This window comes from Anastrepha ludens, chromosome 4 (assembly GCF_028408465.1).
Source record: "Anastrepha ludens isolate Willacy chromosome 4, idAnaLude1.1, whole genome shotgun sequence".
NCBI lineage: Eukaryota > Metazoa > Arthropoda > Insecta > Diptera > Tephritidae > Anastrepha > Anastrepha ludens.
Genome location: NC_071500.1, coordinates 67,056,249 through 67,074,304, shown reverse-complemented (window position 1 = coordinate 67,074,304; position 18,056 = coordinate 67,056,249). Strand labels below are relative to the sequence as shown.

The window sequence follows — 18,056 nt, the reverse complement described above, 5'->3', positions numbered from 1 at the left end:
AAATTTGGTCAGAGTACATATTATGAAACGTCATCGAGGCTCTTGGATAACTGTAAAATGCTTCTGAACCAATTGAGAACCTTTAATAAATTTATATTGTGGTGGGTTCTGGGACAAGAAATATTTTCGGAGCCGTTCTGTGGAGCTTCCAAGCTAATAATGTAAAACTATTAAGAATATGAGAGTAATCATAACCAGAGAAAGACAGTGAACCAGATACATGTTTCCTTTTGACAGTTGTCTCTGAATGACTTCAGGAGATAGCTGAAAGAATTAAATAGCTATACGGGTTACTCGGCAAGGTATTATAAGACATGGGTATTATAACAAATGAGAAGTCCCGGGCCTAAAACACCAATGCCACTAGTTTTACTGTAATCACCTATTTTTCAGTTAGTACTAACCTTAAAAAGACAGCTGTTGAAATTTCATGATATTCTATTCATTAGTTCGAAAGTTATTGCGCTAAGAACTACCAAGGTTGGAGTGACCCTCATGGAATACCACACTCGCAAAGTGTTTATTCTCCTCATGGCCTAAAGTTTTGAGTGATCGTGGTTTTTATGGAGTCTTAAAGTTATATGGAGCCTTCCAACGGCAAATGCAATTTTTTTAACACAAATGCGCTCGCAAGTCCACATTATTTTTCTCTTCAACTAAATTTTATTCTAACAGTGTATTAGTATTGCGTAATAAAATTTCTGTCCAAAATAATGAATCCTATTCTCTGTTTTCTAAATTTAAAACGAATTGAGCAAAACTTAAAGGGAATGCATTGCAAAAGCAAGCTAAAGATTGCAATGAAAAATATTCTCTTTATTATATGAAAGTATACTGAACTTCAATAACATATCGTGCATAACTTTACTCATCTATATGCCAAACCATGCAAATATAAATTGAAGCATAACAGTAGTCTTGTGCTGTATTCTATGGTGATTTATGCGCAAAAGGTACCCATTGCATGAAGCAGCATATTTATAGGCGTGCAACTAAATATACAATAGCATACTTGAGTGATGATTATGCGTTTACTTTTCTACTTAGTTTGAATTAAATATGTCTCTAGCGATGATTTCTTGCGTTTATTACATTCTATGGTTTTATACAATGCATTTTTCAATGATTTAATGGCATCATGAGCGGATATTGTGAGGCAGCACAGAACTCTTTCGTCTCGAGGCAATTACACTACAGTATAGCAATAACGCGCTGGAGCTTAATTCTGATACTTTATAATTTTTACACTTGTAAAAAAAAAAAAAAAAATTAAAATAAAGGAAATAAAATAAGTTTCCCTTTACACTATTTACCATTAGTAGACTTTTTTTCAGTCTGGTAGTGTAAAGAACTGTACAAGGCGTTATTGTGGAATGGTTAAGTTTTTTATACTTTTCATGACAATTTAGACGGTTTTTAATTACTACGAAGTAAAAGGAGCATTCATTCTTCGAATCGATCGAAAATTGATCCAAACTAAGAATACAATGAGATGCCAACTATTCGGACGGAGTTCACCAAGAATCCTTTTAACTCTTTCCTCGCTATCACGACCGCAGCACCGCCCTCAGGGGTGCATGTCCATGCGCGGGGCCTATTAAGTCGCTTGTAATATATGATAAGTACGTTCGAAGTTGCACCGTTTGATTGTAGATAGCAGCTTAACTATTTGAATCAACGGCAATAGGGGGCTTAGAAGCGGAAGAGGTTATGAACGGCCTCTTTTATATGTTGCAGACTTGGGCTTAGTGAGAGATAGTTAACGTGCTTGTTTCCCCTAGAACGATTCGTGAGAATATCTCCGCAGCGCATAATACTTTGGCGCCGAGTCATTAGGGCAGGAATTTGTTAGGTGTCGAGGCCTAAAACTGTTCAGCTACAGCCAATCACTAATTGAGAGAGGATAGTCTCGTTTTTTAATCTTGAAACGCGAGTCTGATATATCAAACTGCTCACGTAAACCTCGAAAAGGTTCATTTAATTTATAATTTACTTTATATGGTTGCAAAAAAAGAAGCCCAAATTGTCTTGATAAACGAGAGGGAACATTTGGCCTAACTACGATCAGAAATCGTGGACTAGAAATCGATGTTGTGAGCAGTTTCATAGAAAATTAGGCTCGCAACATTGTTCTACGACAGTTAAAAATGCCGTGCCAAAAGTGCGGAGCCTCTTTATAGCTAAGCTTTCATACTCACATAGGAGGTGTCTGACTGTTTTCTCTTTTTCTGTGTTAAGACAGCTTCTACATAAATCATAGTATGGAAGTCCTAACCCTCTGGCGTGGCTGCCCATTAAACAATGACCAGTTAATACCCTATCGGGTTTCTTAAAACTTCTCTTAAATCTTAACAAGCTCTTTGATCGACCGCTGTTTCATTTCGGCCATGTCTGTCTGAGCTAATTCACAGTCACATTTGAGCTAATGTTGTGAGGTTTTTTCAACTTTTGGATGATTTTCCTATCTACTTTACAAGTGGCTATAAGCATATGGATATCAAGAGTTCTACCGATTCGAGCAAGTTCATCTGCTTTGCAGTTCCCTGCATATTCCTGTAGCCTGGCACCCAAATAAGGTGTACTTTGTAGTATTTGGATAAGTTATTTAAAAGATTAAAACATTCTATGACTGTTTTTGATGAGAGCGTTTTAGATTCCAGCGCTTTTTTGCTACTTGAGTTTCCGAGTATGTGAAGACTTCAGTTGTGCAAGTCCCTCTTTTATGGCAGTGACTTCCGCCTGAAATACACTGGAATGATCCGGTAGGCGAAATGATTTGCTAACTCCGAGCTTATCGGAGCACACCCCACCACCTACTCTGTTGTCTAGCCTTGAGCCATCTATATGGATGTTTATCTCACTTTCTCTAACAATAAGTCCGTTATCGCTAAAGTTGTAAAAATTTCATAAAGTTGTAAACTTTTTTTTTAGTAACATTGTTGGCTCTGAATTCTGTCTCGACTTTTTTTAGTTATATGGCATAGATGATTAAAGTGAGCTAAAAAAATGCTTGAGGTGTTCCCTTTAATGACTTCTGCCTCAGCTGCGCGAACGAAGAAGAGGTGGAGTGTCACTGTCCAGCTCTTGCCAGAACGCGAAATCGCTCTCTAAGCTTTTACTTTTTTGCATGCTTGACATACTTAGAACCCGCAGCTAGCCACACTATTTTCTCGTTTACCCGAGAAAATAAGTGGTTTGCTACATTGGAATTTAGAGGGAGAGTTTGCGTCCCAACCAGTGGCATGACAATGGGCTTCAAGGCCTAAGTGGGTCCCCTCTAAAACCAAACGTAAGCCTCCAAAGTACCTATAGAGAACAGATATCTCAATTAGTTATGAAAACTAAATATTGTCATGAAATGTATTGCACTTTAACTCTTTCCTTAGCAGACCGAGCAAATTACTTCTCTACAAAGCACGCGAGCTTAAATATATTTAAAAAATAGGCTACACCATATTCTATGTTAAAAACACTAAAAGTTGCACGTTAGAAACAAGTTTGTGGTAGCAACAGAAAACATCAATAACAACAACAACAACAAGCGAACCTTCTCCTCGCGTCTGTACTCATTTTTGTCCGAGTACTCTTGCTTCTCGTGGCCACCTTCTTGCTTGCTTGTATAGCAAAGTTGAGCAGGTGGTTGCTTCTCCAACGGTGGCTGTTGATAGATCGGTTGTGGTGTGATTATAGTTGGTGCTGGTTGTGGTTGTGGTACATATCGTGGCTGTGTAGGCGTTTTGAACACTGAAGCCGTTAGCGCTTCAGGCGCAAGTGGCGTCTGATGAGAAGTTTTGGTGCTGAGCGATGATTCGTAAAATGAACGACTTTCCTGCTGTGTGGATTCCATTTTGCGGTAGCTAGAAATTTCTTCGGTATCTGCTGCATAACCACTGGTCTTTAATGTGTGGTGAGTGGCAGGTACACTCGGTATGCTAGTTACACCATCGGTAATACTCTTTCCAACTGGCCGGAAAGAGGCTTCATCAGATTCACTTCCACTATACTTCCAACGATCACTTTCGTAATCGCTCTCATAGGGCTGCCCAACGTTTAGTTTTGTTGGTACAACTGGCGGTGGTGGTTTGAAGGTAGTTGTTGGCTTTGTTGCTTGTGGTACTGTTACAGGCGTGAGCGTGGGCACGGACATTGGCAGCACCTTTGTAGGTCCTTTTTGCAGATTCTGTTCTAAAGTTTTTTCCATTTTCTCAACCAATGATTGGCGCCGCACCTCTGGCTTTGGCGCAAAACAAATTTCTGGCGGCGAACCAGGCACCAAATTCACATCATCTAATGGCGTTCTTTCTCGTTGAGGTGACGTTGGTATTGTAATGACTTTGCTTACCTCCTTCACGAGGAATGGCGCGCTTAGATCCGGAGCCGGCGTTGGTACTTTTTGTACCTTGATCTCATGCTTTTCTTCCTTCGAATCTATCTCCGATTTAGTTTTATAAGTTTGTTCCATATCACTGGTGCAACTCTCATAACCGCTCAAATGATTTGGTGTCCACAATTTCGACATAGCAACACCCTCTGCCGAAGGTTTAGGTGAAGGTGAAGGTGAACGTGTGTACTGTTGCGGGGCTGGCAGTGTAGCCGCTGGACGCATAATCGGCTGGCCATACTCGACCTTTACCTCCTTCGTTAGCGTTGTCTCATGCTTAAGTGTTTGTGTGATTGGAGCAACAGGTAGAGTACGTACTCCACCTACCGGGGCCTCTTTAGGAGATTGTTGAGAGGCTTCCAATATTTTTATGCGTTCATTGATCATTTGTGGCTTTCCGCTGCTTGTGTCCAATTTCGGCACAAAACAGATTTCCGGTGGCGAGCCGGGTATAAGATTTAAATTTTTGAGATCTGCTTCGAGCGTGTTTGTGAGCGATGCTGTCTGCGTCGCTCCGCTTGGCCTTGAGATAACTAGTGGCATAGTTCGCTTGTTCGTTGCATAAACCTCTTGCTTCTGATATTTTTCTCCAGGTTGCGTTTGTTGCATACCACCCTGGCTTTCAATTTTCTTGAAGAATTCAAAAGATGAGGATTTTTTCTCATTGGTTGTGCTTTCGTATTTCGATGTTGATGTCATAGTGGTTGATGCCAATGTTGGAGCGTCGACTTTGAAGCTATGGGGTTCTGTGCCGGTCGGTGTCGATGTAGGTTGGAAATGTAGTGGTTGGGGTAATTGTGTTGGTGGCGGTGGTTGATCAGTGATATTAAAGGCCGAATGAGGTTTGGGAGGCACTTGCGGTGGTGTTTGTGTGGAACCGGTCTTGGAGCGTGTGGCGTCTGTGTTGGTCGACACCGATTTAAGATGTTGCCAGTCGGGCAGATCCGTGTTGGTGCTAATAATTGTGGCAGCTGTTGGCGTCTTCGGACGTTCAGATAATTCGGGCAAATCTAAGTACGCTTGCTTGTGTTCTAGACGCATTGTTGCCTCGGTAGTGCAACGATGCTCAGTTACTATTTTCGACTCAGATAAACCATGCAAATCGGATGCAGTTGAAATATCGGTTTGTGTTGCTTGGAAGGACGGTGGCTCTTGTGTGAAGGTCTAAAGGTTGATGTAGATTAGCGGTGGAGATGACATTTGGATTTGGATGAAAGTTGGAGTGGTAGTAGTTGAACACGAGGTTTTTTGGAGTAAAATGGATGCATGTAAAATGGTTTGATGCGAAAATTCGGATGTTGATGGTTCATTTTAAATTTGTTTTTTTCATTTTATTTTTGTTTTCAAAACAAACCCCAATAAAGCAATGAGAGAAGCAGTTGGATATGGACAGACATTTTTTAAGCGAAAATGCGAGTCGAAAATCGAACAATTCAATTTTATTTGTAACGTTGGCGAAAAAACAATGAGAAGAAAGGTTTACAATAAATTTAATTTAAATATATATGTAAAAGTAAATATCAATTGATTTTGTTTATAAATGTATGTATATAAATTCAATTATTTGTTGTATTGGTAAATATTTATACTAATACAAATGCAAAAAGTAACATATTTTAAGTTAATTTTAAATAATAATTAATAATAAATAAGAAAATTCGAGTGAGGTTCGTTGTAATTTAATTATTTATCTTTGTGAAAGAGTGAACATGCAGACTTACTTCGGTTTTCAAACTGCTTGGTGTCTCGTAGACTATGGTCTTCACGACCTCCTGCAGGCGTTCGGGCGATGGTTCAAGTATCGCACAATCGGCAATGCTTTTCGCTTCGCCACCGGCATTAGTGGCCTTCACCATATATTTGCCTGAATCACTAGGCACTCCTGAAATAATTATAATTTAAAAATAAATGCATTTGGAGAAAGTTAAAGAATGCTAGGAATATAGCTAAACAAGGGATATAGCTTTCCCATTGAAGGGAAAGAAGGAAACAAGGATAATTAGTGCGAAATCACCGAATGATGAACAATTGCAACTGTGTCAATCGCCACGTGCTACTACCACATAGGCATATCTGAACAAGGAGAGCCAAGGCCAAGATGCTTGAGCCATAGTCTCACGAAAGTAGGGCTGCTGGATAGTAGATGATGAGAAGATTCTACCTCATCCTCCATATAGCTGCCACCATATGTGATCACCACGAAGATGGCAGATTACCAGGTTTGGCCATCAGCTTTGGTGAAAAAAAACTGTAAGAGTAACTTAGGCTGTTACAAAGATGATAGATTACCAGCGTTGACCATCAGCTATTGTAAAAAAACAAAATGTGAGAGTATTTTTGACTGCCACATCATCGGAATTCGGTCACAGAATTCGGCCATTCAGACAGTAACTAAGCAATAAACATGAGATTCGTATATCACCAGCACAATCTCAGTTTTTTCGTAAACAAACCGCTGCATGAACCCAGTTACGTCAGGTAAACAGCTGATTCCTTCAAATTCTCTGAGAGCTAGTTAACGGTATAATCTTGGCCACACCTCTAAACATCTTTTCACCATGGGATGACCATATTGATGCCTACGCGGTATTAACCGCTACCGAGAGTCAACCTTAGGAGTCTCCTCGCGTGTTTGCGATTCCAAATCGTGAAACACCGTTGAAAAATAGCGTTTTAGAATTTTTTGTATGAGATGTCATATGAAAATACATACAATAAGGGAAGCAAAAGTTTTCCTACCATTTCATGCGCCACTTACCCTTCTCGATGATTAGTTTGTAGGAGTTGCCTTGCGAGAGCAGACGGTGTTGTGATACACTCGCTTCTTCGATTGGCTTATCGTCCTTCATCCATACCACTGTTGGTTCTGGCAAACCGGTTACTTCAACTTCCATTATAATCTTCTCACCCCTTTTTACCACTTGTGCCTGTAGACGTCGACCGAAGACGGGTGGGAAAATGGTTTCTATCGTGAATAAAAATAAGAGATATAAAATTTGAAATACGTATAATTTGAATTTTAGTTAATTTCAAAAAAATAAGTGAGTTAAACACACTCTGCACTAGGTTCATCAAAATTAATTTTAAAATTATAGAAGTGTGAGCGATTCTATGGCAAGTGATCTAACTATTTGTAATATTGTCGTCTATTCTTCTAAAATTGATTTATTTGTAGGCTTGAGTATATACCAAAGTGAAACAATTTTATAATTTTGAGAGTTATTCAGTGTTGAAAATTAGGGTATGGTATTTTTTAAAGTCAAACATCTTCGGTTATTTTAAAAATTTTAAACATTTCTTTCTTTTTTTTTGGTTAGGATAAAATACATTAACAAGATGAAATACAAAATAAACAAGATAGGCGTCATATAAATGTTTTTGATGGCGCCATCTTTAACTGAGGACCAAAAATTGCTCAGAACGAGAACTTCCTTTACAGCGATGTAACTGGTAATGAAACGTGGTGTTTCCAACATGAACCTAAGCGTCAAAGTGCCGAATGGAAGGTCCCAGACAAGCCACCACCCAAAAAATCTCGTTTGGAGAAGTCAAAAATCAAGACGATGCTCAGTTGTTTTTACGATTCCAAGGAAATTGCCCGCAAGAAGTTCGTGCAAATGGGCCAAACCGTCAATAGAATTTGGCGTTTTGAAGCATTGGTTGTCGTCGAATTCGCTCTGGATATCGCCAAGGAGGAAGCTGACGGTTATTGCATGATAATGCTGAGATGGTCCACTTTTGTGATTGATTTTTTTATTAGAAATCGCATTTTAACCAACAATCACTCACCGTAGTCGCTTGATATGGCTCCCTCTACTTATTCGGAAAAGTGCATTTGGCCATGAATGGAAAACTTTTTGCGTCCGTAGATACCATCCAAAAGGCTTGTACCGACATCCTTAAGAACAAGCCAGGCAATGACCTGAAACACTCTTTCGAAAAGCTTTTAGATCGCGCAAAACAGTGTTTCGAGGTCGGAGGGGACTATTTTAAATAAAGTTATCAGAACAAAGCTCCTGTCGTTTCTAATATAGTTCAGTTTTGTTTATTTTGGGCTTTACCTTGTATATAATAGGTGATTACGCCTTTTTTTGGGTGTTTGGCCAGTTTATATCAGACTGAGCTCTTCTCTGACTAAAACAGGACCTTATTTGAGCGAAATCTTCAAATTCTGTACTGAAACTGGAAAGCACGGTTCTGAGAATTACCCTGCACTATAACACACACAAAAGAAACCTAAGTGACCATCTAATAGTTCTCGGTACAATGAATTGCAGGAATTTAGACTGCTTCCTAAAATTCCTCTCGTCTCTCGGAGGACGGCTTAAAGACTGTATTCTAAATCATTGAGATTTATCTATCTCCAAAAACAATAAGAAAAATAATAATAATTATATCACGTAAATAATATTAATATAAAATAAAACGAAATTCATTATTTTTTGGGTACATGGCTGTAATGATTGATATCTCGTAAATTATCGTTCAAGCAAGGTATCGTTGTCAAGGTGACATTTCACACTAACAAAATTCTTTTGCTGTTTTTTGTTTGTTCGTTTTAGCTGTGAGTTACAGGGTGTTAGCAATGGGAGTCGGCAAAGAGAAAATTCAGAACATTGTACAGGTTTTTTTTGATAAAGGCGAAAATGTACGCCAGGCCGGTGTGAATGGAGGTATGCGCCGATACCGCAACAGCTAATTAGGTGCAATTTTGTTTTCGTCGATTCCGTTCAGGCATTTTTCATCACAGAAATAACCGCTTTGATAGTAGTCGTACGAGTAGCATCGCCCAGGTGTTAAATATGAACCATAAATCAGTTTTAATCCACTTGCGCAAAAATATTACTCAAAAATTTTTCTCCAACCTAATATTTGAATGAAACTTAGCACACACATTGCATTTTCTGCAAGGCATGTTGACATTGAAATTGTGTGAAATCGGTCGATAAACACGCCCACTTTCCTTAAAACAGTAACTGTTGTAAATGAAAAAAAAAACGCCGTGATTTATTTGTTACAAATAAAGCAAAATTACTCAAATGTTGTACAAAAATTTGAAAAATAATGGGCTATGCCTTGCTTGCTTCATAAGTATAATATTTTCCTTGATAATTTCGATATTGGCAGTAATTTACTAATGAAAATGACAAAGAAAAGAATGAAGCAATCACACAAGCAAAATTTATATGATGCCGATTTAAAAGATTTTGCGCGCAACAATGACCGAATTTTTGGCAGTTAGAACCCAGGCTGACAGATTACAAGGTTTACATGGTTTGGACGTTCGAAGTAAGAGTAACATCGGCTTCCAGGTCATTGGCAGAGATGATAGAGTACCAAGGTTGGACATCAGCTATGGTGAAAAAAAGTGAGAGTAGCTTAGGCTGTCGCAAGGATGAAAGATTACCAAGTTTGGCCTTCAGCTATGGTGAAAAACAAAATTGTCAGAGTAACTTCAGTCAGTCGGTCGTTGATCAGACGGCAATGAAGCAATGTGAGCGAAGACTGCGATGAATTTTTTGTATATCACCAAAACAATCTCAGTGTTTTCCGTAAACCAACCGCTGCCATGGTCCTAGTTACGTCAGCCAATCAGCTGATTCCTTCAAATTCGATGAGAGCCGGTTAACGGTCTGATCTTCTAAAATATCTTTTTACAATGGGTCATCGGGTATTCGGCAGAAAAATTCAGCCCACTAATTTCACACGTATTCACACACTCGTGCAATCCCGGTCTTAAACAAAGCGACCAGCTGATTCATTCAAATTCGCTGAGAGCCGGTTGAGAGCTGCTGTTGGCCACACCTTTTGAAGTCTTTTAACCACATCATTTACCAAAGTTGGCAGAATTTCATATCGAGCGTGAGACTTTAAAAAATTGTGGAGCATAGAGGTTGTATAGCAAATCGTTCAAGCCAGTACTCGCTTGTAGAATGCCATTCTGAAAGTAAGTGAAACAAATTTTCCATTTACGGTATAAATAATCTGTAAAACAGATGCGAAAAAAGTAAAAGGCAACAAAAATGTTATAATTTTCCTTTCACTTAATCCTTCAGGCCTAGAACTTTCTTCAATTCTTCTCTTCTGCAATAATTGTAATTAGTCAATGTCAGCTACTAGGATTTGTAATTATTAATCAACTAAATATTTTAATAAAAACCAAGCAAAGGAAACAAAAGAAATTTATGAAAATTATTTTCTAAGCTGCAGTATATGATTATGTTTGTATTTGAATGTGTATGTAAATATATTTCACTCTAATTGCTTGAAATACAAGTATGAGTGCTATTTAGTACTTTTTGGGTGGCATAACTCATTCATGTACGCACATGTAAGTATGTATACATTTGTGCTTATGTACAAGTAAGTATTTACAAACTGAATATAGACTTATGCCAGCACTGAACCGGCGGATATCTTAAACGGCTAAATAAATAAATAATTTTAAATGCTGACTGGGTTTCAGTCCATTATACGCCATGTACCTCATCACAGCCAGCACCATCTGCACAGCCGTCGTCACTGGCGTCCATCACATCATTCTTTTGACTTTTTAGTTTTCTTATTTTTACTTTTTATTCACCTACATACTCGTACATACATTTTACTCAAAAATGCCAAAAATCATTATATTCAATATGCAACACCGAAATGCTGTTTGCAGACTGATATTCAGAGAATTTCAAGTTTGTTACGCTATGAATCTCTTTGCCACATTTCAAAATGGCAGTACATCGAGTGACAAATCAAAAAATGTTTAAATTTTGGCAAATAGCCTCGTTCAATAAACATATTTACGAAGCGAAAGAAGAAGATGATTGTGATGATGGCTGTTGTTTAATGCCTGAGTGTCTAATGCTGGTTGGCTTGACTTAGCCTCGCCGGTCGTGCGAAAATTGCTTTAGTTTGGCCCTGAACTGATGTTCCGACACCCGCCAACCAATTAAACTAAGGAAACCCATTAGAATTGCTCTAATTTTCCAGCACAAAGAGCTATTGAAATGTTTATCGCCCGGTTCGAGGAATATTTCGTTTGAACCAAATAAATATTATATATTTATATTTGTATATGTGAATGTGTACATACAGTGAAGCCTCGTTAAAGTACAAGAATGTCATAATCATAAGGCAAAATCGTGTAAGGATAATAGACTTTATGCCGTTTTAAATTTTCTTACCATTCAAGCTTAAGAGATCTTTTTACAACTTTTTCACAGAAACATATTTCTGTTTTAAATCGTCATCTACCTAGAATAGATGCAATTTTCCATCTCTACTAACTGAAATATCACGTTTTATTTATTTTACGGTGTGTTGATTTTTTTCGTTTTAACTTATACAGAAATAATCATATTTCCTTAAAATAATATACAAAAATATGTACTTGGATATAATTAGCGTATGCAACATTTGTTTAGCCGAGCTCCTCCTTCAATTAATGGTGCGAGTTTTGATGTTGTTGCACAAATGGTGGACCTACAGTTTTAGTGCCGACTCTGAGCCACAGATTGTTTTTATGAGACTTTTTTTCATGGCCAAAACACAAACGGAGTTTTCCATTGCCTGCCGATAAGCCATCGGTATTAGAAAAACCTTTTCTATTGTTTGGTGCTTCATCATGTCCGCAGTGCGTGACAACATAAGTAGGTATGTAGTCACGCACCATTCTATTCGGCTGCGGTGCCCGCTGTGTTATTCAAATATTTCGCTTTATTCATTACACAGACAATCGGCTGGACTTAAGTCAAAATTGATGACCCTTTTTCAGATTTCATTTTAATTTCCAAAATCTTGCATTGTACGAGCTAAGTTTGAAAGGGTTTAATGAAGGAGTTTCTGAGAAATATTTACTATGCCATGCCCATTCCTAAAACTTACAAAAAATTGGTGTATCTTTATCTTCGATATCATTTTCTAAAAAAAACTGTAAAGTAAGTAAAAACTGTGCGCAAGTTCTCTTAAATAATTAGAAATTTCGTGGTTTTAGTATTTTTTAAAACTACAGGTTCATGGAAGGTGGGTGTGGCGAGCCGCCGATTTCGTTCATTAGCAAGACCAACCTGTAATGAAAGTTATATGTACCAAGTTTCGTTCAGATATCTGAATTTTCAATGGAGTTATTGTTTGCATACGCAGACGGACGTACAAACGGAGAGGTAATTTTGAACGTTTGCGTATATATATCGCTTACAGCAATTTTGTTTTCTTTACGCTCTTGTACAGAACCGTTATGTGAATACATAGTGCGTAAAATACACTTTGTCTCCCTTCACGCATTAGACTTCAAGGGTATTAAGGGACCTAAAAAATGTGCAAAGTTTTATAAAATTGGGCTAATAAATAAATTTTGAGCATTAAAAACCTCTAAGCAACGCTATTTGGGTTCTGAACTCAGTATGTAACGAATTCATTATAGATTTATTTGTACGATTTGTTCACTTCATGTGCTGCTACATAGCGAATAACGAATGAATTTACAATTTGTATGATTTTTTAAATTTCATTAGGTCGAGGTTTTGACTTTGAAAGTATGTATGTATATACCATAGTATGTATTTTTCCACCCCTTTCAAGTTTGTTATATCGAGGCTCTACAGTACATATGAACGTGGGCATTCGATGGTTTATTTTGGCTGTTGCTTGCAAATTTCGAATTAATGGACTCCCATTATCCCATTATCAACCTTTATTCTGCCTTTGTTTTTAATTTTACCATCAACTTCCTCTTGTTTATATTATTATACTTATACGTATGTATGTATGTATTTATAAAAATATGCTACTCACTCTTCACGACTAAATCGGCAGTGCTCGTTGATTGTCCCATCGTATTTGTGGCGGTGATTGCATATCGTCCCGCATCTGCCACACCCACTTGCTTCAACTCAATGCTGACACGATTGCAGCGATTTTCGATCTTCAATCGTTGGTTATCGAATAGTTGTTCGCCATTCTTGACCACTTTGATTTCGGGCGAGGGAAAACCATCGTAGATCGCCTCCATTGACACATCTGTACCTTGATCCACAATTCTACCCGTCAGTGGCATAGTGAAACGAGGCGCTATTTGCTTACGTAGGCGCGTTGGTGATTCAGGCACCGATACACCAGTCATACTGGCAATAGTGGACTGGCCTGATCCGGTGCCTGCAGATTGCACCAATGTAAACGACTTTTGTTGGATATTTGGTGTTGGCATTTCTTTGCTTTTGTGCAATTCCTGGTAGTGATGTGTTTCGACCAGTTCCGGTTGCTGTGTTCCCAGCTGTTTTAGCGATTGATCGATATGCGCCGAGGAATGATGTATCTCTGTTTGTGGCATATTACCTTCAAAAGAGCTAATTTGTGACGTAGATGTGGTTGTGAAGGTTTTCTTGTTGATGGTGACACGCGACGATTCCGTATTGTGTTCCTGTGTGGAGGTCTGCAGATCACTAGTGGCAGGTGTTAGCTGCATGTCTGCACCAAGTAGATTCAAGAAAGCAACACAGGTTGCTTTTCCTATTTCGTTCTCGGCTATACAGCTGACTTTACCAACAGTATCAATGCTGGCTTTCTGTATGGTTAGCACTTGTCGGTCTCCGCTTGTCGACACCAAGAAGTTATGCCCATGCACAGGCTGATCGTTGAAGCACCAATGTACTTTGGGCGTGGGTTTGCCCTTCACGATGCACTCAAACTTGACCATGTCATCAGTGTGAGCTTGCTTGTCCGAGAATAGTTCTTTGAACTCGGGACAAGTTAACTTCTCAACAGGCTCCACTTGCTGGTTGCGTTGATGATCAGGTGCATTTACACTTTTTATATTTAGTTGTGAGAAACATTTAGCATCGCCAGCGTTATTTGATACTTTCACAGTGTACACGCCCCTATCATCGGCAACCACATTTCTTAGAGTCAATTTGAACACACCCGAAGCAGGATTGCCGCTTGTGGAAATACGTTCATTTTCATGCAACTCTTTATTGGCCAGATACCATTTGGCAGTAAACGGTTGATCACCGCTAACAATCACTTCCATTTCAACCGTTTCACCCTCATCTGCTAGTACGTCAGTAAGGAATTTATCGAATTTCGGCAGTGTTTCCTTCGGCACCGACTGACGCTCGGACTGTGCGCGTGTCGCTGGCTCGGCAATATTCAATGGCGTGACTTTGAGCTCACAACTGCTCGACGCCTCACCAGCTGAATTGATGGCGACCACCTTATAGTTACCCGCATCCTCTTGGTACACTTCCTGTATAATCAACGAGCAACGATCACCTTGAAAGAGCAACTGTACGTCAGCTGATTCTTTAACTGGGCGCTCATTATGATACCAGATAACTTCGGGTTCCGGTTGGCCAACAATAATACAATCCAAACGTACCGGTTTACCTTCGAATATCGATACATCTTTGAGTGGCAATTGTACCGATGGTTTTATAGGTTCCATATCGGAAGCCAACTCTGAATCCGATGTCTCGTTCGGAAGACGTCCTTTTACGATAACGTTACACGAACTGTATACCTCGCCTGCTAGATTCTTGGCTGTTAACACATACACTCCGGCGTCGTTGGGGTATGCTTGGGGGATTATGAGCGTTGCGCGGCCGTACTCATACTGAAATGAAAAGCGATGCGAAAATAAAGAAAACCATTAGTGAACGATCGGAAGTGTATTTATATGTATTAATGCTTTATGTTTGTATGTATGAGTGCTAGTTTATTTGAAAACATTGGGGCAAGTGAAATTCAAAAGATTTGCCGTGGTGAGCTTTTGGCGTATTGCTTGCTTGCCTTTGTTGCTGCACGGTGGTGAGTTATTATTTCTGTATATATGTATGTGTGTTTTTATAATAATCTTGCTATTTTTGCTTTGTGTAATTCAAATTTTATTTACAAAATTTTCGCATTTGTGATTGGGAAGCGGATGTATTCGGCAGACAAACTGCAAAAGATTTTTTAGGAACTAACAAATTTTATTGAGAGATGCGTAGGTGGAAAAATGAATGGCTGGCAAATGCGACAGTATTTTTTTTATTACTATTGACTATTATTATTTTTATAATTCTAGCAAAGACATCACTCAATTATATATTTATTTTTATTTCAACGATTCGATTTTCGTTGGTTTTTTAAGACTGATGGGGTTGTTTTGTATATACTCAGTCAATAGTCAAATACACAGGAAAAATCCAAATCGCTAAACATTTGAAGAAATATTCTGAGTTAATAATTATATTTTTCAAATTAACATAATCTACGTTTTAAAGTTTGATTTTTTTTCCACATCGCAGTCACGTATATGTGCTTCACTTTTAGGTAGTGGGTTCACACTGCAGACATAAAATATAAATAAAATACCGAAAAGTCTATTCCAGCAGCGGCCGCCTGTTGACGGAAAATCAAAAGCCTCTCGAGTTTATTTTTGATATGACAAAGCTACGCGTATATTGGGCGACGTCGATATCACGTCCCGTAGCGGAAGTGATTCTGATTTCGATGAAGAACTCAAATCACTTTTGAAGGAAAACAAAATGAACTAAGATCATAATATGATTCTCAATCACCTTCACTCAATGGGATTTACCGAAAAATTGGGAGACTGGGTGCCTCGCGAGCGCAGCGAAAAAAAAGTCGCCTTTAAATTGCTTCTCAGCATCTCGTCCGCCATCGAGAAACACTGGGTCATAAACAACGCTTTTTGTACCGAATCGTCACGGGAGATCATGATATGTGTTTGGTGGGTATGCGAGGGCATGGTTCACAAGGAAACACTCGAAAAGAATGCCACGGTCCACAAGGAGCTCTACATTGCCCAGCTACACCGCGTGAATGATTCTATTCGACTGAAAAGACCTGATCGACATGGTCAAACCATACTCCTTCACGGCAACGCCAGGCCACATGTTGTACAAGTCGCCAAAGTCGCACTCCAAAAGCTCGAATGGGAGGTCCTTTGGCATCCACCGTATCTCCGGACCTTGTCCTGTCAAACTATATGAAGGGCATTACCTTCGATAACAAAGAGGTCTTTAAAAACTGACTCAACAACATCTTTGACACCAGACCAGGCGAATTTTGGTGGGCCGGCTTAAAAAAATTGGTCGAGAGGTGAGAAAAGGTTGTAAACAGTAACGGCGAATATATAATTGATTAACTTCTTGATTTAATTATTGTTTTTTGTTTATATAAAAGTCCTCAATAAAACCATCTCGGTCCCGAACTGTTAAACATGTCTCATAAAAACCATTTGTCGTTCGGAGGGGACATAAAATTGCATATCGCTCCAATTGTAGAACAAAATTATGAAAAACATCAGAAATTGAGGGAAAACCTTTTAGAGGTGTACGTGCCAGTCCTATACATATATTAGAGTAAGGGACTATATGTAATTTTTTTGTATATGTAAAACCAACTAATTTGCAAATCGAGAACACCTTAATTCAAAAAAACTAATTTTTAAATATTTCAAAAATATATTTTTAACATTTTGTTTCATATCATAAATTTTTGTTTTTACAATTAACAGCGTATTTACACTTTTTTTTATTATAGACCCTTTTGTTTTTAACAGGAGGTAGGTACATTCATATAATTTCTCCACTTTCTACCTTCATTATCAAAACTCCTTCGCAATTTTCATTAAAGATAGCTTCTTTTCTGAGGGGCTCGAGATTGGCTTTAGAGTTTTGCTTTAGTGCACTTTTCTTAGAATTTCGTGTAGATTCCGAATGTACTAGGAAAGAGCTGTCAGGAAAAGGTGATTTTTGCATGTTTATGAAGACACTCTTGACGTATATTGACCCGCATATTTACTTGTATGTGTGTATGCATGTAGGTCAGGGCTCATCAGATACAGTGTTACCGAATGATCACAATGAAGGTATCGAAACGGCTGCAAGGCAGAGATTCAAGTTCAGTAATTGGATGAATTTTTGTGATGAGACCATTTCATGTCTTAATAATGGTTTTTATTTAATAAATCTACTTTTTCACATCCAAAATTTCGCCACATTAATTTTCACTATAATTACATACAAAATCACTTTCGCCGACATGTACATACATACATATATATTTTGCATATGGGTGGTATTATAAACAAAAGATACGTACGCATGTGTGATAATGTGTGTGTGAAATATTTGAAATTTGTTTTTACTAAAATTATATTTAGAATACGTAAATGTAAACAGACATTTATATAGCGAAACATACATACAAATAAGCTCTCATATATGTACATATGTAGTCACGAATATAAACTCTTCAAGGAAAATCAGTGGTTCATGACCGATGAGTTAATAGTCAATTTTGAACATTATTTAGTTCAACATTTATAAAATTCCTATGCCCTTTTGTTACAGTTGGGAACTAGTTTAATATGCAGGCATAAGAAGTTTTATGACCTATGGAGCCGTAGCACGATCTGAAAATGCAAAAACAAAACAGCTACTGCGTACAGCTGAAATGCAAGTTCTACGATTCATCGTAGGAAAAACACGTTTTGACTGCATTAGAAACGAGGTCATTCGTGACGAAACTGCCGTTAATGACGTAACGAAGCTTATAAGAACAAGAAGACGAGCTTGGAATGATTACGTTTCTAGAGCTAGTGACGACAGAATTATCCGAATAGCGAGGGACTATATACCATATGGAAAGCGCGGACCTGGAAGACCACCAAAGA

General features: G+C 38.3%; 1 protein-coding gene across 13 annotated transcripts in view; it reads right to left on the bottom strand.

Annotated features, from left to right (window-relative positions):
- LOC128859650 (muscle M-line assembly protein unc-89) overlaps positions 1 to 18,056 on the bottom strand; it is a 237,055-nt gene that overhangs the window by 54,320 nt on the left and 164,679 nt on the right. For 7 of the 13 annotated variants that reach the window (XM_054096625.1, XM_054096630.1, XM_054096631.1 and 4 more), the window contains 4 exons: positions 13,169 to 14,984; positions 7,140 to 7,346; positions 6,103 to 6,263; positions 3,548 to 5,545 (listed from right to left, as the gene is read on the bottom strand). In XM_054096625.1, coding sequence (XP_053952600.1) covers positions 3,548 to 5,545; positions 6,103 to 6,263; positions 7,140 to 7,346; positions 13,169 to 14,984 — 4,182 coding nt within the window. The remainder of the gene's footprint in view (positions 1 to 3,547; positions 5,546 to 6,102; positions 6,264 to 7,139; positions 7,347 to 13,168; positions 14,985 to 18,056) is intronic. The other 6 variants (XM_054096633.1, XM_054096637.1, XM_054096634.1 and 3 more) reach the window with 1 other exon arrangement.